This window comes from Oncorhynchus tshawytscha, linkage group LG14 (genome assembly GCF_018296145.1).
Source record: "Oncorhynchus tshawytscha isolate Ot180627B linkage group LG14, Otsh_v2.0, whole genome shotgun sequence".
Classification (NCBI taxonomy): domain Eukaryota; kingdom Metazoa; phylum Chordata; class Actinopteri; order Salmoniformes; family Salmonidae; genus Oncorhynchus; species Oncorhynchus tshawytscha.
Genome location: NC_056442.1, coordinates 50,368,363 through 50,388,362, shown reverse-complemented (window position 1 = coordinate 50,388,362; position 20,000 = coordinate 50,368,363). Strand labels below are relative to the sequence as shown.

General features: G+C 48.2%; 1 protein-coding gene across 1 annotated transcript in view; it reads left to right on the top strand.

Moving 5' to 3' along the window:
* The window catches only part of clpb (caseinolytic mitochondrial matrix peptidase chaperone subunit B), an 88,630-nt gene that overhangs the window by 46,252 nt on the left and 22,378 nt on the right, over nt 1–20,000 (top strand). Inside the window, exons 6-7 of the mRNA XM_042297637.1 lie at nt 6,892–6,989; nt 12,534–12,648. Of these exons, the coding sequence (XP_042153571.1) occupies nt 6,892–6,989; nt 12,534–12,648 (213 nt within the window). The remainder of the gene's footprint in view (nt 1–6,891; nt 6,990–12,533; nt 12,649–20,000) is intronic.

Genomic DNA, 20,000 nt, shown 5'->3' with positions numbered 1-20,000 from the left:
CCCTACTCTCCCCATCTCTCTCTCTCCCCATCTCTCTACACCTACTCTCCCCTCTTTCTCTCTTCCCCTACTCTCCCCTCTTTCTCTCTAACCCTACTCTCCCTCTTTCTCTCCCCCCTCTCTCCCCTCTTTCTCTCCCCTCTCTCTCCCCCACTCTTTCTCTCTACCCCCTCACCCCTTCTTTCTATCTCCCCACTCTCTCTTCCCTTCTTTCTCTCTCTTCTCTCTCCCCTTCTTTCTCTCTCTCTCCCTCTCCCCTCTTTCTCTCTCCCCTCTTTCTCTCTCCCCATCTCTTCCCTTCTTTCTCTCTCTCTTCTCTCTCCCCTCTTTCTCTCTCCCCTCTTTCTCTCTCCCCCATCTCTTCCCTTCTTTCTCTCTCCCATCTCCCCTTCTTTCTCTCTACGCTCTCTCCCCCGTCTCCTCTTCTTTCTCTCTACCCTCTCTCCCCTCTTTCTCTCTACCCCCTCTCCCCTTCTTTCTCTCCCCACTTCTCTCTCTCCCCATCTCTCTCTCCCCTACTCTCCCCATCTCTCTCTACCCCCTCTCTCTCTCCCCCCTCTCCCCTCTTTCTCTCCCCCTTCTCTCTCTCCCCATATTTCTCTCCCCCTACTCTCCCTCTTTCTCTCTTCCCCTACTCTCCCCTCTTTCTCTCTACCCCTACTCTCCCTGTTCTCTCTACCCCTACTCTCCCCTGTTCTCTCCCCCCTACTCTCCCTCGTTCTCTCTACCCCTACTCTCCCCTCGTTCTCTCTACCCCCTCTCCCCCCTCTTTCTCTCTCTCTCCCCTTCTTTCTCTCTCCCCTTTCTCCCCTCATTCTCTCTACCCCTCTCTCCCTCTCTTTCTCTCTACCCCTACTCTCCCCTCTTTCTCTCTACCCCTACTCTCCCCTCGTTCTCTCTACCCCTACTCTCCCCTCGTTCTCTCTACCCCTACTCTCCCCTCGTTCTCTCTACCCCCCTCTCTCCCCCTCTTTCTCTCTCTCTCCCCTTCTTTCTCTCTCCCCCTTTCTCCCCTCATTCTCTCTACCCCCTCTCTCCCCCTCTTTCTCTCTACCCCTACTCTCCCCTCTTTCTCTCTACCCCTACTCTCCCCTCGTTCTCTCTACCCCTACTCTCCCCTCGTTCTCTCTACCCCTACTCTCCCCTCGTTCTCTCTACCCCCTCTCTCCCCCTCTTTCTCTCTCTCCCCTTCTTTCTCTCTCCCCTTTCTCCCCTCATTCTCTCTACCCCCTCTCTCCCCTTCTTTCTCTCTCACCCCCTCTCTCTCTCTCTCCCCCATCTCCCTCGCTCTATCCCATCTCCCCCTATCTATCTCTCTCTCTGAGGATTAGTGGTCGTTAGGGTTGATCCTTGGCCCAGAGGGTTGGGCTGATATTAAAGGCCTAAATGATGCTATTTATTATGTTGGAAACAGAACGGGGGGACAGAGTGTGTGTGAGGCAGGTGAGGGGAGCTGTGAGTGTGTGTGGGTGTGTGTCAGCTGGTATATTGCTTTTGTCCTTTATGTTTGGGGTTTGGATCATTGGTTTGGGAGCAGGGCAGGTGTTTAGGTTTTTATCAATAATCACCATGGCGATTACTCTCACTGGTCTTCGCTCACAGCAACACTACGACCATACACACACAGACACACACACACACACAGCATCGCAAAACACACCATGCGGCATTGCTACAGAGGTGTGTGTGTGTGTGTGTGTGTGTGTGTGTGTGTGTGTGTGTGTGTGTGTGTGTGTGTGTGAGACACTGAGTTAAGAGTGCAGGTCAGGGCATAAGGCAATGCTAACCACCCTTACAGACAACACCAAACACTCTCAATCCCCGACACACACTCACACACGCACATTCTCAATCATTGACTCACTGACATCTACACTCACACACACACATTCTCAATCATTGACTCGCACACACATTCTCAATCATTGACTCACTGACATCTACACTCACACACACACATTCTCAATCATTGACTCACTGACATCTACACTCACACACACACATTCTCAATCATTGACTCACTGACATCTACACTCACACACACACATTCTCAATCATTGACTCACACACACATTCTCAATCATTGACTCACTGACATCTACACTCACACACACACATTCTCAATCATTGACTCGCACACACATTCTCAATCATTGACTCACTGACATCTACACTCACACACGCACATTCTCAATCATTGACTCACTGACATCTACACTCTCACACGCACATTCTCAATCATTGACTCACTGACATCTACACTCTCACACACACATTCAATCCCCGACACACACTCACACACGCACATTCTCAATCATTGACTCACTGACATCTACACTCACACACACACACATTCTCAATCATTGACTCACACACACATTCAATCACTGACACACACACACATTCTCAATCATTGACTCACACACACATTCAATCACTGACACACACACACACACTCAATCACTGACACACACACTGTAACACGTGCTGTCTCTCCTGAGGTTACCTCAGCCCTTTAGTGTGTGTGTAGTAAAGGGGTAATAACCTACTGTGATGTAATAACCTACTGTGATATAGTAACCTACTGTGATATAGTAACCTACTGTAATATAGGGATACTAACCTACTGTGATATAGGGGTAATAACCTACTGTGATATAGGGGTAGTAACCTACTGTGATATAGGGGTAGTAACCTACTGTGATATAGGGGTAGTAACCTACTGTAATATAGGGGTAGTAACCTACTGTAATATAGGGGTAGTAACCTACTGTAATATAGGGGTAATAACCTACTGTAATATAGGGGTAATAACCTACTGTGATATATGGGTAATAACCTACTGTAATATAGGGGTAATAACCTACTGTAATATAGGGGTAGTAACCTACTGTGATATAGTAACCTACTGTGATATAGGGTAATAACCTACTGTAATATAGTAACCTACTGTGATATAGTAACCTACTCTAATATAGGGGTAATAACCTACTGTGATATAGTAACCTACTCTAATATAGGAGTAATAACCTACTGTGATATAGTAACCTACTGTGATATAGGGGTAATAACCTACTGTGATATAGGGGTGGTAACCTACTGTGATATAGTAACATACTGTGATATAGGGGTAGTAACCTACTGTGATATAGGGGTAGTAACCTACTGTGATATAGGGGTAGTAACCTGTGATATAGGGGTAGTAACCTACTGTAATATAGTGGTAGTAACCTACTGTAATATAGGGGTAATAACCTACTGTGATATAGGGGTAGTAACCTGTGATATAGGGGTAGTAACCTGTGATATAGGGATAGTAACCTACTGTGATATAGGGGTAATAACCTACTGTGATATAGGGGTAGTAACCTACTGTGATATAGTAACCTAATGTGATATAGGGTAACAACCTACTGTAATAGAGGGGGTAATAACCTACTGTGATATAAGGGTAGTAACCTACTGTAATATAGGGGTAGTAACCTACTGTGATATAGGGATAATAACCTACTGTGATATAGGGGTAGTAACCTGTGATATAGGGGTAGTAACCTACTGTGATATAGGGGTAATAACCTACTGTGATATAGTAACCTACTGTGATATAGGGGTAATAACCTGCTGTGATATAGGGGTAGTAACCTGTGATATAGGGGTAGTAACCTACTGTGATATAGGGGTAATAACCTACTGTGATATAGGGGTAGTAACCTACTGTAATATAGGGGTAGTAACCTACTGTAATATAGGGGTAGTAACCTACTGTAATATAGGGGTAGTAACCTACTGTAATATAGGGGTAGTAACCTACTGTGATATAGGGGTAGTAACCTACTGTGATATAGGGGTAGTAACCTACTGTAATATAGGGGTAGTAACCTACTGTAATATAGGGGTAGTAACCTACTGTAATATAGGGGTAATAACCTACTGTGATATAGGGGTAGTAACCTACTGTAATATAGAGGTAATAACCTACTGTGATATAGGGGTAGTAACCTACTGTAATATAGTAACCTACTGTAATATAGGGGTAATAACCTACTGTGATATAGGGGTAGTAACATACTGTAATATAGGGGTAATAACCTACTGTAATATAGTAACCTACTGTAATATAGGGGTAATAACCTACTGTGATATAGTAACCTACTGTGATATAGGGGTAGTAACCTACTGTGATATAGGGGTAGTAACCTGTGATATAGGGGTAGTAACCTACTGTAATATAGTGGTAGTAACCTACTGTAATATAGGGGTAATAACCTACTGTGATATAGGGGTAGTAACCTGTGATATAGGGGTAGTAACCTGTGATATAGGGATAGTAACCTACTGTGATATAGGGGTAATAACCTACTGTGATATAGGGGTAGTAACCTACTGTGATATAGTAACCTAATGTGATATAGGGGTAACAACCTACTGTAATAGAGGGGGTAATAACCTACTGTTATATAGGGGTAGTAACCTACTGTAATATAGGGGTAGTAACCTACTGTGATATAGGGATAATAACCTACTGTGATATAGGGGTAGTAACCTGTGATATAGGGGTAGTAACCTACTGTGATATAGGGGTAATAACCTACTGTGATATAGTAACCTACTGTGATATAGGGGTAGTAACCTGTGATATAGGGGTAGTAACCTACTGTAATATAGTAACCTACTGTGATATAGGGGTAGTAACCTACTGTGATATAGGGGTAATAACCTACTGTAATATAGGGGTAGTAACCTACTGTGATATAGTAACCTACTGTGATATAGGGGTAATAACCTACTGTGATATAGTAACCTACTGTGATATAGTAACCTACTCTAATATAGGGGTAATAACCTACTGTGATATAGTAACCTACTCTAATATAGGGGTAATAACCTACTGTGATATAGTAACCTACTGTGATATAGGGGTAATAACCTACTGTGATATAGGGGTGGTAACCTACTGTGATATAGTAACATACTGTAATATAGGGTAGTAACCTACTGTAATATAGGGGTAATAACCTACTGTAATATAGTAACCTACTGTAATATAGGGGTGGTAACCTACTGTGATATAGTAACCTACTGTGATATAGGGGTAATAACCTACTGTGATATAGGGGTAGTAACCTGTGATATAGGGGTAGTAACCTACTGTGATATAGGGGTAATAACCTACTGTGATATAGTAACCTACTGTGATATAGGGGTAATAACCTGCTGTGATATAGGGGTAGTAACCTGTGATATAGGGGTAGTAACCTACTGTGATATAGGGGTAATAACCTACTGTGATATAGGGTAGTAACCTACTGTAATATAGGGGTAGTAACCTACTGTAATATAGGGGTAGTAACCTACTGTAATATAGGGGTAGTAACCTACTGTAATATAGGGGTAATAACCTACTGTGATATAGGGGTAATAACCTACTGTGATATAGGGGTAGTAACCTACTGTAATATAGGGTAGTAACCTACTGTAATATAGGGGTAGTAACCTACTGTAATATAGGGGTAATAACCTACTGTGATATAGGGGTAGTAACCTACTGTAATATAGAGGTAATAACCTACTGTGATATAGGGGTAGTAACCTACTGTAATATAGTAACCTACTGTGATATAGGGGTAACAACCTACTGTAATAGAGGGGGTAATAACCTACTGTGATATAGGGGTAGTAACCTACTGTAATATAGGGGTAGTAACCTACTGTGATATAGGGATAATAACCTACTGTGATATAGGGGTAGTAACCTGTGATATAGGGGTAGTAACCTACTGTGATATAGGGGTAATAACCTGCTGTGATATAGGGGTAGTAACCTGTGATATAGGGGTAGTAACCTACTGTGATATAGGGGTAATAACCTACTGTAATATAGGGGTAATAACCTACTGTGATATAGGGGTAGTAACCTGTGATATAGGGATAGTAACCTACTGTGATATAGGGGTAATAACCTACTGTGATATAGGGGTAGTAACCTACTGTGATATAGTAACCTAATGTGATATAGGGGTAACAACCTACTGTAATAGAGGGGTAATAACCTACTGTGATATAGGGGTAGTAACCTACTGTAATATAGGGGTAGTAACCTACTGTGATATAGGGATAATAACCTACTGTGATATAGGGGTAGTAACCTGTGATATAGGGGTAGTAACCTACTGTGATATAGGGGTAATAACCTACTGTGATATAGTAACCTACTGTGATATAGGGGTAATAACCTGCTGTGATATAGGGGTAGTAACCTGTGATATAGGGGTAGTAACCTACTGTGATATAGGGGTAGTAACCTACTGTGATATAGGGGTAATAACCTACTGTAATATAGGGGTAGTAACCTACTGTGATATAGTAACCTACTGTGATATAGGGGTAATAACCTACTGTGATATAGTAACCTACTGTGATATAGTAACCTACTCTAATATAGGGGTAATAACCTACTGTGATATAGTAACCTACTGTGATATAGGGGTAATAACCTACAGTGATATAGGGGTGGTAACCTACTGTGATATAGTAACATACTGTAATATAGGGGTAGTAACCTACTGTAATATAGGGGTAGTAACCTACTGTAATATAGTAACCTACTGTAATATAGGGGTGGTAACCTACTGTGATATAGTAACCTACTGTGATATAGGGGTAGTAACCTACTGTGATATAGTAACCTACTGTGATATAGGGGTAGTAACCTACTGTGTTTGAGGAGATGGTGCAGTAGGCAGGGATGTGTGTGTAGAGGGGTCAGAATGTGCATTTTAGGCATCACATATATGACCCCTCTTTCTACCCTGTTGAGCGGTCCAAATGCTGCAGTCTGACCCCTAACCTTTGACCCCCCTAACCTCTCTCTCTCTCTCTCTCTCTGTGCAGGTGCCAACCCCCTGCAGACCAATGCCTTAGGACACACAGCCAGAGCCTACGCCAAGGAGGGAGAGTTACACACACTACTGCTGGAGTGGGAGGGCAAGGTATCACACACACACACACACACACACACACAATACACTACGCTATGATTGGCAAACTAACGACCAGCCTCCTCGGCACGAGATCGAACTTCCACCCAGGAAACATCTGCACCCCCCACTGGGAGACATACACACAAAGACACCCCCAGTGGGGAGTGACAGGGAAATGAGCGATATGATTGGCTCTGAGGGGTGTAAAGGCTGTTCCAGGCTAGTGGAGGTTAAAAGGGGAACTAGTGTTGGTGTGTTTAAAGACAAGGCAGTCTTCTGCACAACCCTAAATCAAACCCCCTAGGCACCTCCCCTAGGCCGTAGGCACTTCCCCTAGCCCCTAGGCACTTCCCCTAGGCCGTAGGCACTTCCCCTAGCCCCTAGGCACTTCCCCTAGACCATAGGCACTTCCCCTAGACCGTAGGCACTTCCCCTAGGCCCTAGGCACTTCCCCTAGGCCGTAGGCACTTCCCCTGGACCGTAGGCACTTCCCCTAGGCCGTAGGCACTTCCCCTAGACCGTAGGCACTTCCCCTGGACAGTAGGCACTTCCCCTAGCCCCTAGGCCGTAGGCACTTCCCCTAGCCCCTAGGCCGCCAGGCACTTCCCCTAGCCCCTAGGCCGTAGGCACTTCCCCTAGCCCCTAGGCCGTAGGCACTTCCCCTAGCCCCTGGGCCGTAGGCACTTACCCTAGCCCCTAGGCCGTAGGCACTTCCCCTAGCCCCTCGGCACTTCCCCTAGCCCCTCGGCACTTCCCCTAGCCCCTCGGCACTTCCCCTAGCCCCTCGGCACCCTGCACCTCCTCCGTCACACGATTAATGTTGTTGTTTAAGGAATCCATAAACGGTACATTTATAAATCAAAATGTGGGTCATGATCTGACAGTTTGTTCTCGTGCCAACACAAAATAACTTCTTACAGTGTTCGGCTTTCACAACGTGATTCCGAGAAACGGATGGTAATTCTGGTGCGGATTAAAAGGTGTGATGAATGCGTTTCTGCTGAGCGGACCGGGGCACAGACTGTCTGGTTCTGTTCTCCTCACTCTACATCACAGTAGTCAGATTTGGAATTGTAAAGTACACATTTGGACTTGTGGGTGTTTGGCTTATAGGACATCAAAGCGGCACGTATTATAATCCTCAACGGCTCATCTTTCAATGTACATTGAGTCACCTTAATTAAACAACATTTCCCTTCACTCAGACAACAAAACATTAGCAAATGTTTCCCAATCAGCCAGACGAATGGGGACAACTTGTTGTCACGCAAGGTGCTGAAGTTCAGACCAGCTGTCCGTCAAACACCTCACTGAGCTGTGAAGTGCAGAGCCGGAGTTCTGACGTCATGTAGAACTGGTCAGATACTATGTTTCACTTTAGGCTCTTATCTTATCACTTTAGGCTCTTATTAGTGCCACCATCTGTCATATTCAACCTGTATCTGATACGAGTGTAAAGGCCGACAACCATTACGCCACTACTGTTACTGCTGCTGGTAAATAGGGAATCTATTCATCGCAATGTCAGGGTTCTCAGCACTGTAACAGACAGAGAGACACACACACACACACACACACACACACAGACAGACAGAGACACACACACACAGACAGACAGAGACACACACACACACACACAGAGAGACACACACACACACAGACAGAGACACACACACACAGACACACACACACACACAGACAGAGACACACACACACACACACACACACACACACACACACAGACAGACAGAGACACACACACACACACAGACAGACAGAGACACACACACACACACAGACAGACAGAGACACACACACACACACACAGAGAGACACACACACACACAGACAGAGACACACACACACAGAGACACACACACACACACAGACAGAGACACACACACACACACACACACACACACACACACACACACAGACAGACAGAGACACACACACACAGACAGACAGAGACACACACACACACACACAGAGAGACACACACACACACAGACAGAGACACACACACACACAGAGACACACACACACACACACACACAGACAGAGACACACACACACACAGACAGAGACACACACACACACACACATAGAGACACACACGCACACACATAGAGACACATAGACACACACACACACACACATAGTTACACACACACATAGAGACACACACACAGACACACACACACACATAGACACACACACATAGACACACACACACACACACAGAGACACACACACACACACAGACAGAGACACAGACAGAGACACACACACACACACAGACAGAGACACACACACACACACAGACAGAGACACACACACACACACAGACAGAGACACACACACACACACACACACATAGAGACACACACGCACACACATAGAGACACACACACACACACACACATAGACACACACACACATACAGACACACACACACAGACACACACACACACACACACACACACACACATAGACACACACACATAGACACACACACATAGACACACACACACACACACACACACACATAGAGACACACACACACACAGAGACAGACAGACAGTAAAGAGGGTTTGCGCTCTCTTCCCAGCCTCAGGACAGTCAGGTAGTCAGACACACACACACACGGCTGCTAATGGTGACTTGAAGGGAACCAGAGAGACACCACACACACCACCACACACACACGGCTGCTAATGGTGACTTGAAGGGAACACACACACACACACCACACACACACGGCTGCTAATGGTGACTTGAAGGGAACCAGAGAGACACCACACACACACCACACACACACGGCTGCTAATGGTGACTTGAAGGGAACCACACACACACCACACACACACCACACACACACGGCTGCTAATGGTGACTTGAAGGGAACCAGAGAGTTGATTTGATTTGATTTCATACATTTTTCTACATCTCCCTTCTTCTCTCTCTATTTCCTCATTTTCTCTTTGTCCCTCATGTTCTCTCCTCTCTTTGACCCCGTCACAGGGGATGGAGCAGAACAGAGGTGACCTCTTCTACCTCTCTGTCTCTCTGTCTCTCTCTCTTTAACTCTCTCTGTGTCTCTCTCTGTGTCTCTCTCTTTGTTTCTTTCTCTCTCTCTGTCTCTCTCTTTAACCCCGTCACAGGGGATGGAGCAGAACAGAGGTGACCTCTTCTACCACTCTCTCTCTCTGTCTCTCTCTCTTTAACTCTCTCTGTGTCTCTCTCTGTGTCTCTCTCTTTGTTTCTTTCTCTCTCTCTGTCTCTCTCTTTAACCCCGTCACAGGGGATGGAGCAGAACAGAGGTGACCTCTTCTACCACTCTCTCTCTCTGTCTCTCTCTCTTTAACTCTCTCTGTGTCTCTCTCTGTGTCTCTCTCTTTGTTTCTTTCTCTCTCTCTCTCTGTCTCTCTCTTTACCTCTCTCTCTTTGTTTCTTTCTCTCTCTCTCTGTCTCTCTCTTTACCTCTCTCTCTTTGTTTCTTTCTCTCTCTCTCTGTCTCTCACTCTCTTTAACTCTCTGTGTCTCTCTCTTTGTTTCTTTCTCTCTCTCTCTCTGTCTCTCAGTCTCTTTAACTCTCTGTGTCTCTCTCTTTGTTTCTTTCTCTCTCTCTCTCTCTCTTTACCTCTCTCTCTTTGTCTCTTTCTCTCTCTCTCTGTCTCTCTCTTTACCTCTCTCTCTTTGTCTCTTTCTCTCTCTCTCTCTGTCTCTCACTCTCTTTAACTCTCTGTGTCTCTCTCTTTGTCTCTTTCTCTCTCTCTCTGTCTCTTTCTCTCTCTCTGTCTCTCTCTTTACCTCTCTCTCTTTGTCTCTTTCTCTCTCTCTGTCTGTCTCTTTCTCTCTCTCTGTCTCTCTCTTTACCTCTCTCTCTTTGTCTCTTTCTCTCTCTCTGTCTGTCTCTCTCTTTACCTCTCTCTCTTTGTCTCTTTCTCTCTCTCTGTCTCTCTCTTTACCTCTCTCTCTTTGTCTCTTTCTCTCTCTGTCTCTCTCTTTACCTCTCTCTCTTTACCTCTCTCTCTTTGTCTCTTTCTCTCTCTCTGTCTCTCTCTTTACCTCTCTCTCTTTGTCTCTTTCTCTCTCTCTGTCTGTCTCTTTCTCTCTCTCTGTCTCTCTCTTTACCTCTCTCTCTTTGTCTCTTTCTCTCTCTCTCTGTCTCTCTCTTTACCTCTCTCTCTTTGTTTCTTTCTCTCTCTCTCTCTGTCTCTCACTCTCTTTAACTCTCTGTGTCTCTCTCTTTGTTTCTTTCTCTCTCTCTCTCTGTCTCTCACTCTCTTTAACTCTCTGTGTCTCTCTCTTTGTCTCTTTCTCTCTCTCTCTCTCTCTTTACCTCTCTCTCTTTGTCTCTTTCTCTCTCTCTGTCTGTCTCTTTCTCTCTCTCTGTCTCTCTCTTTACCTCTCTCTCTTTGTCTCTTTCTCTGTGCATGTATCTCTCTCTGTATGTCGTGGGCTGTTCTGCTGATTCACAACATCGTATCCATCCACTGACTTTTCCTTCTCCTCTCCCCCCATCTCTCTCTCTCTCTCCCCATCTCTCTCTCTCCCCCATCTCTCTCTCTCCCCATCTCTCTCTCTCCCCCATCTCTCTCTCTCCCTCCATCTCTCTCTCCCCCATCTCTCTCTCTCCCCCATCTCTCTCTCTCCCCCATCTCTCTCTCTCCCTCCATCTCTCTCTCTCCCCCATCTCTCTCTCTCCCCCATCTCTCTCTCTCCCCCATCTCTCTCTCTCCCCATCATCTCTCTCTCTCCCCCATCTCTCTCTCCCCCTCTCTCTCTCCCCCATCTCTCTCTCTCCCCATCTCTCTCTCTCCCCCCCATCTCTCTCTCCCCCATCTCTCTCTCTCCCCCATCTCTCTCTCTCTCCCCCATCTCTCTCCTCCCCATCTCTCTCTCTCCCCATCTCTCTCTCTCCCCATCTCTCTCTCTCCCCCATCTCTCTCTCTCCCCCATCTCTCTCTCTCCCCCATCTCTCTCTCTCCCCCATCTCTCTCTCTCCCTCTCTCTCTCTCCCCCCATCTCTCTCTCCCCATCTCTCTCTCTCCCCCATCTCTCTCTCTCCCCATCTCTCTCTCTCCCCATCTCTCTCTCTCCCCCATCTCTCTCTTCCCCCATCTCTCTCTCTCCCCCATCTCTCTCTTCCCCCATCTCTCTCTCCCCCATCTCCATCTCTCCCCATCTCTCTCTCTCCCCCATCTCTCATTCCCTCTCTCTCTCCCCCATCTCTCTCTCCTCTCTCCCCTCACTCTCTCCCCCTCTCTCTCTCTCTCTCTCTATCTCTCCCCTCCCTCTCTTTCTCTCTCTCCCCCTCTCTCTCTCCCCTCTCTCTCCTCCCCATCTCTCTCGCTCCCCACTCTTTCTCTCCGTCCCCCTCTCTCTCTCTCTCCCTCTCTCCGTCTCCACCTCTCTCTCCCCCTCTCTCCGTCTCCCCTCTCTCCGTCTCCCCTCTCTCCGTCTCCCCTCTCTCTCCGTCTCCCCTCTCTCTCCGTCTCCCCTCTCTCTCCCCTCTCTCTCTCCCCCTGCCTCGGTGGGTGCGTGCAGTTCCAGGAAGCTCAAGCTAAGAGAGAGGCAGAGGAGAGAAGACGTTTCCCTCTGGAGAAACGACTGATGGAGCACATCATCGGTCAGGAGGGGGCCATCAACACTGTGGCTTCAGGTACACACACACACACACACACACCACAAGGTATACACACACACACACACAAGGTATACACACACATACACACACAAAGTGTATACACACACACACATACACACACAAAGTGTATACACACACACACACACAAAGTATACACACACACAGTCTCTCTCTCTCTCTCTGTCTCCTCTCGCTCTCCCCCTCTCTCTCTCCCCCTTTCTCTATCTCGCTCTCCCCCTCTCCCATTGTCTCACGCACTGTCTCTCTCTCCCCTCTCCCATTGTCTCGTGCTCTGTCTCTTTCTCCCCTCTCCCATTGTCTCGCGCTCTGTCTCTCTCCCCCTCTCCCATTGTCTCGCGCTCTGTCTCTCTCTCCCCTCTCCCATTGTCTCGCGCTCTGTCTCTTTCTCCCTCTCCCATTGTCTCACGCTCTGTCTCTTTCTCCCCTCTCCCATTGTCTCGCTCTCTCTCTCTCTCTCCCTCTCTCCCATTGTCTCGCGCTCTGTCTCTCTCTCCCCTCTCCCATTGTCTCGCGCTCTGTCTCTCTCTCTCCCCTCTCCCATTGTCTCGCGCTCTGTCTCTCTCCCCCCCTCTCCCATTGTCTCGCGCTCTGTCTCTCTCCCCCTCTCCCATTGTCTCGCGCTCTCTCTCTCTCCCCTCTCCCATTGTCTCGCGCTCTGTCTCTCTCTCTCCCCTCTCCCATTGTCTCGCGCTCTGTCTCTCTCTCTCCCCCTCTCCCATTGTCTCGCGCTCTGTCTCTCTCTCCCCCTCTCCCATTGTCTCGCGCTCTGTCTCTCTCTCCCCTCTCCCATTGTCTCGCGCTCTGTCTCTCTCTCCCCCTCTCCCATTGTCTCGCGCTCTGTCTCTCTCTCCCCCTCTCCCATTGTCTCGCGCTCTGTCTCTCTCTCCCCCTCTCCCATTGTCTCGCGCTCTGTCTCTCTCCCCCTCTCCCATTGTCTCGCGCTCTCTCTCTCTCTCCCCCTCTCCCATTGTCTCGCGCTCTGTCTCTCTCTCCCCCCTCTCCCATTGTCTCGCGCTCTCTCTCTCTCCCCCTCTCCCATTGTCTCGCGCTCTGTCTCTCTCTCCCCCTCTCCCATTGTCTCGCGCTCTGTCTCTCTCTCCCCCTCTCCCATTGTCTCGCGCTCTGTCTCTCTCTCCCCCTCTCCCATTGTCTCGCGCTCTGTCTCTCTCTCCCCCTCTCCCATTGTCTCGCGCTCTGTCTCTCTCTCCCCCTCTCCCATTGTCTCGCGCTCTGTCTCTTTCTCCCTCTCCCATTGTCTCGCGCTCTGTCTCTTTCTCCCCCTCTCCCATTGTCTCGCGCTCTGTCTCTTTCTCCCCTCTCCCATTGTCTCGCGCTCTGTCTCTTTCTCCCCCTCTCCCATTGTCTCGCGCTCTCTCTTTCTCCCCTCTCCCATTGTCTCGCTCTGTCTCTTCTCCCTTCTCTCTCGGTCTGTCTCTCTCTCGGTCTGTCTCTCTCGGTCTGTCTCGGTCTGTCTCTCTCTCTCGGTCTGTCTCTCTCTCGGTCTGTCTATCTATCTCTGTCTCTCTCTTCCCCCCTCTCCCCCTCTCTCTCTCGGTCTGTCTCTCTCTCTCGGTCTGTCTCTCTCTCTCGGTCTGTCTCTCTCTCTCGGTCGGTCTGTCTGTCTATCTATCTCTGTCTCTCTTCCCCCTCTCTCCCCCTCTCTCTCTCGGTCTCTCCCTCTCCCTTTCTCTCTCCCCCTCTCTATCTGTCTCGCTCTCTTTCTCACTCTCTCCCCCTCTCTCTTTCTCCCTCTCCCATTGTCTCACGCTCTCTCTTTCTCCCCTCTCCCATTGTCTCACGCTCTGTCTTTCTCCCTCTCCCATTGTCTCGCGCTCTGTCTCTCTTTCTCCCCTCTCCCATTGTCTCGCGCTCTGTCTCTCTCTCCCCCTCTCCCATTGTCTCGCGCTCTGTCTTTCTCCCCTCTCCCATTGTCTCGCGCTCTCCCATTGTCTGTCTTCTCTCCCCTCTCCCATTGTCTCGCGCTCTGTCTCTTTCTCCCCTCTCCCATTGTCTCGCGCTCTGTCTCTTTCTCCCCTCTCCCATTGTCTCGCGCTCTGTCTCTTTCTCCCCTCTCCCATTGTCTCGCGCTCTGTCTCTTTCTCCCCTCTCCCATTGTCTCGCGCTCTCCCATTGTCTCGCGCTCTGTCTCTTTCTCCCCTCTCCCATTGTCTCGTGCTCTGTCTCTTTCCCCCTCTCTCTCGGTCTGTCTCTCTCTCCGTCTGTCTCTCTCTCGGTCTGTCTATCTATCTCTGTCTCTCTCTTCCCCTCTCTCCCCCTCTCTCTCGGTCTGTCTGTCTGTCTGTCTATCTATCTCTGTCTCTCTCCCCCTCTCTCTCTCGTTCTCTCTCTCTCCCTTTCTCTCTCCCCCTCTCTATCTGTCTCGCTCTCTTTCTCGCTCTCTCCCCCTCTCTCTTTCTCTCCCTCTTTCTCAGTCAGGCAGGCAGAGGCTGTAATTGGTTAATTGGGATGAATGAGCTGTCCATCAGGCAGACACAGGTGGTGGGTGGGTGGGTGGGTGTGTGTGTTTTTGTGTGTGTTTTTGTGTGTGTGTGTTGAACAGCTGGAGAGGCCAGGCCTCGAGCCGCCAACTAACACGATTACAGAGAGACATAATGCAGACCTCTCTCAATCTCTCCCTCCCCCTTCCGTCTCTCCATCTTTCTCTCCATCTCCAATTCCCGCCCTCCCCCTCTCTTTGCATTTCTGTTCATTTTCTCCCTTCCTTCCATCTTTCAATGACTCCTTCCCGCCCTTCATCTCTACCTCTCCTCCTGTTCTTCCCTGTGTCAATGTCCTCCTGGAGGAAGTGATGCAATCTGGTGAGGGTGGGAGCGAGCGAGGGAGAGAGAGAAGGGAGAGTTGGCAAGAGAGATGGAGAAAGAAAGGACTGTTGGCAAGAGAGAAGGAGAGAGAGAGAGAAGAGGAGGGGAGATGACTTCGAGTACAACAAGGTAGAGGCCAGTAAATAGCTGATATTAAATTGTGGCTCCATGGAGGCTGTGTATCGATCGCTGAGACACACAGAGTTTGTGTGGAGTGAGGCTTCTGTGTCTGCGGTTGCTAGGTACCTTGTACCACTCCAGAGCTGCACAGTAGTTGTCTAATGGCAATAACAACCCTACTGCAACACAACAGTGGAAAGACCTGGTCCACTATGTGAATGTGTTCTGTTTAGAATGTTCTGGTGATGTTCTGGTCCACTATGTGAATGTGTTCTGTTTAGAATGTTCTGGTGATGTTCTGGTCCACTATGTGAATGTGTTCTGTTTGGAATGTCTGGTGATGTTCTGGTCCACTATGTGAATGTGTTCTGTTTGGAATGTCTGGTGATGTTCTGGTCCACTATGTGAATGTGTTCTGTTTGGAATGTCTGGTGATGTTCTGGTCCACTATGTGAATGTGTTCTGTTTAGAATGTCTGGTGATGTTCTGGTCCACTATGTGAATGTGTTCTGTTTAGAATATCTGGTGATGTTCTGGTCCACTATGTGAATGTGTTCTGTTTGGAATGTCTGGTGATGTTCTGGTCCACTATGTGAATGTGTTCTGTTTGGAATGTCTGGTGATGTTCTGGTCCACTATGTGAATGTGTTCTGTTTGGAATGTCTGGTGATGTCCTGGTCCACTATGTGAATGTGTTCTGTTTGGAATGTTCTGGTGATGTTCTGGTCCACTATGTGAATGTGTTCTGTTTAGAATGTCTGGTGATGTTCTGGTCCACTATGTGAATGTGTTCTGTTTAGAATGTTCTGGTGATGTTCTGGTCCACTATGTGAATGTGTTTGTCTTGTCAGTAGGAACAGCAGCAGGGTCCACTGGCTGTGTGACGACAAACACAACATCCTAGAACACCCCCATTATCAGTGGGAATGCTGGGATGTGTAGTCAGTGGCAGCAGGCAGAGCAGATTGCATGCTGGGAGCTGTGGTCCAGGCAGGGCAGTAGTCGATGTCTCTGTGGCTGATGTGATGAATGGTGGTTGTTGCCGTGGCAAATTGTCCTGAAAGCAATCTGAGACACATCACCACGGCGATAAAGGACGAGCTTATTGATCCCTGTGAAGTAATACAGTGAATATATCACACACATACAAACACACACACACGGTCTCACACATGCACGATCACACACACACACACACACAGTGAAAATATCACACACACACAGTGAATATATCACACACACACAGTCTCACACATGCACGATCACACACACGCACAGTGAAAATATCAGCTAACAGACTGAGGGATGATGGTGATGATCAGCAACAACACGAAGAGAGGAGGGGTGAGGACACACACACTGACAGCTCTAGCTAATGCTTTTTACAAGCACCCGACGGCCTGGAGGGATAAGAGAGTGTGACAGAAAGGAAGAGAGAGAATAAGATGAGAAGGAGAGTGATCAATAGAGAAATATATAAGAGAGAGACAGAGAAGGAGATGAGAGACACAGAGAGAGACAGAGAAGGAGATGAGAGAGACAGAGAAGGAGATGAGAGAGACAGAGAGAGACAGAGGGAGATGAGAGACACAGAGACAGAGAGAGACAGAAGGAGATGAGAGAGACAGAAGGAGATGAGAGAGACAGAGAAGGAGATGAGAGAGACAGAGAAGGAGATGAGAGAGACAGAGAAGGAGATGAGAGAGACAGAGAAGGAGATGAGAGAGACAGAGAAGGAGATGAGAGAGACAGAGAAGGAGATGAGAGAGACAGAAGGAGATGAGAGAGACAGAGACAGAAGGAGATGAGAGAGACAGAAGGAGATGAGAGAGACAGAGACAGAAGGAGATGAGAGAGACAGAAGGAGATGAGAGAGACAGAAGGAGATGAGAGAGACAGAAGGAGATGAGAGAGACAGAGAAGGAGATGAGAGAGACAGAGACAGAAGAGAGATGAGAGAGAGAAGGAGATGAGAGAGACAGAGACAGAAGGAGATGAGAGAGACAGAAGGAGATGAGAGAGACAGAGAGACAGAAGGAGATGAGAGAGACAAGGAGATGAGAGAGACAGAGACAGAAGGAGATGAGAGAGACAGAGACAGAAGGAGAGAAGGAGAGACAGAGACAGAAGGAGATGAGAGAGACAGAGACAGAGAAGGAGATGAGAGAGACAGAAGGAGATGAGAGAGACAGAGAAGGAGATGAGAGAGACAGAGACAGAAGGAGATGAGAGAGAAGAGATGAGAGAGACAGAGAGAGACAGAGACAGAATGGAGATGACAGAGACAGAAGGAGATGAGGAGAGACAGAGACAGAAGGAGATGAGAGAGACAGAAGGAGATGAGAGAGACAGAGACAGAAGGAGATGAGAGAGACAGAAGGAGATGAGAGAGACAGAAGGAGATGAGAGAGACAGAAGGAGATGAGAGAGACAGAAGGAGATGAGAGAGACAGAGAAGGAGATGAGAGAGACAGAGAAGGAGATGAGAGAGACAGAGAAGGAGATGAGAGAGACAGAGAAGGAGATGAGAGAGACAGAGAAGGAGATGAGAGAGACAGAGAAGGAGATGAGAGAGACAGAGAAGGAGATGAGAGAGACAGAGAAGGAGATGAGAGAGACAGAGAAGGAGATGAGAGAAACAGAGAAGGGGATGAGAGAGACAGAGAAGGAGATGAGAGACACAGAGACAGAGAGAGACAGAAGGAGATGAGAGACACAGAGAGAGACAGAGAAGGAGATGAGAGACAGAGAAGGAGATGAGAGACAGAGAAGGAGATGAGACAGAGAAGGAGACAGAGAAGGAGATGAGAGAGACAGAGACAGAAGGAGACGAGAGAGACAGAAGGAGACGAGAGAGACAGAGAAGGAGATGAGAGAGACAGAGAAGGAGATGAGAGAGACAGAGACAGAGAGGAGATGAGAGACAGAGAAGGAGATGAGAGAGACAGAGACAGAAGGAGATGAGAGAGACAGAAGGAGATGAGAGAGACAGAAGGAGATGAGAGAGACAGAAGGAGATGAGAGAGACAGAAGGAGATGAGAGAGACAGAAGGAGATGAGAGAGACAGAAGGAGATGAGAGAGACAGAAGGAGATGAGAGAGACAGAAGGAGATGAGAGAGACAGAAGGAGATGAGAGAGACAGAGAAGGAGATGAGAGAGACAGAGAAGGAGATGAGAGACACAGAGACAGAAGGAGATGAGACACAGAGAGAGACAGAGAAGGAGATGAGAGACACAGAGAGAAATAGATCAGAGAGACAGCCATCACAGCAGCAAGATTTGTGACCTGTTGCCACAATAAAAGGGCAACCAGTGAAGAACAAACACCATTGTAAATACAACCCATATTTGTTTATATTTTCCCTTTTGTACTTTAACTATTTGTACATTGTTATAACACTGTACATAGCCATAATGACATTTGAAATGTCTCTATTCATTTGAAACTTCTGTATGTGTAATGTTTACTGTTCATTTTTTGTTTATTTCACTTTTGTTTATTATCTAGTTCACTTGATTTGGCAATGTTAACATATGTTTCGCATGCCAATAATGGCAATAAAGCCCATTGAATTGAGTTGAAAGAGAGAGCGAGATGAGAGACGGGAGACTGGAGGGACAGAGACAGGAGACTGGAGGGACAGAGACGGGAGACTGGAGGGACAGAGACAGGAGACTGGAGGGACAGAGACGGGAGACTGGAGGGATGGAGACTGGAGGGACAGAGATGGGAGACTGGAGGGACGGAGACGGGAGGGACAGAGACTGGAGGGACGGAGATGGGAGACTGGAGGGACGGAGACTGGAGGGACGGAGACTGGAGGGACAGAGATGGGAGACTGGAGGGACAGAGATGGGAGACTGGAGGGACAGAGATGGGAGACTGGAGGGACAGAGATGGGAGACTGGAGGGACGGAGACGGGAGACTGGAGGGACGGAGACTGGAGGGACGGAGATGGGAGACTGGAGGGACGGAGACTGGAGGGACGGAGACTGGAAGGACAGAGATGGGAGACTGGAGGGACGGAGACTGGAGGGACGGAGACTGGAGGGACAGAGATGGGAGACTGGAGGGATGGAGACTGGAGGGACAGAGATGGGTGACTGGAGGGACAGAGACTGGAGACTGGAGGGACGGAGACGGGAGACTGGAGGGGCAGAGACTGGAGGGGTAGAGACTGGAGGGTCGGAGACTGGAGGGTCGGAGACTGGAGGGTCGGAGACTGGAGACGGGAGGGACGGAGACTGGAGACGGGAGGGACAGAGACTGGGGGGGACAGGGGGACAGACAGAGACTGGTGGGACAGAGACTGGTGGGACAGAGACTGGTGGGACAGAGATGGGAGACTGGAGGGACAGAGATGGGAGACTGGAGGGACAGAGATGGGAGACTGGAGGGAC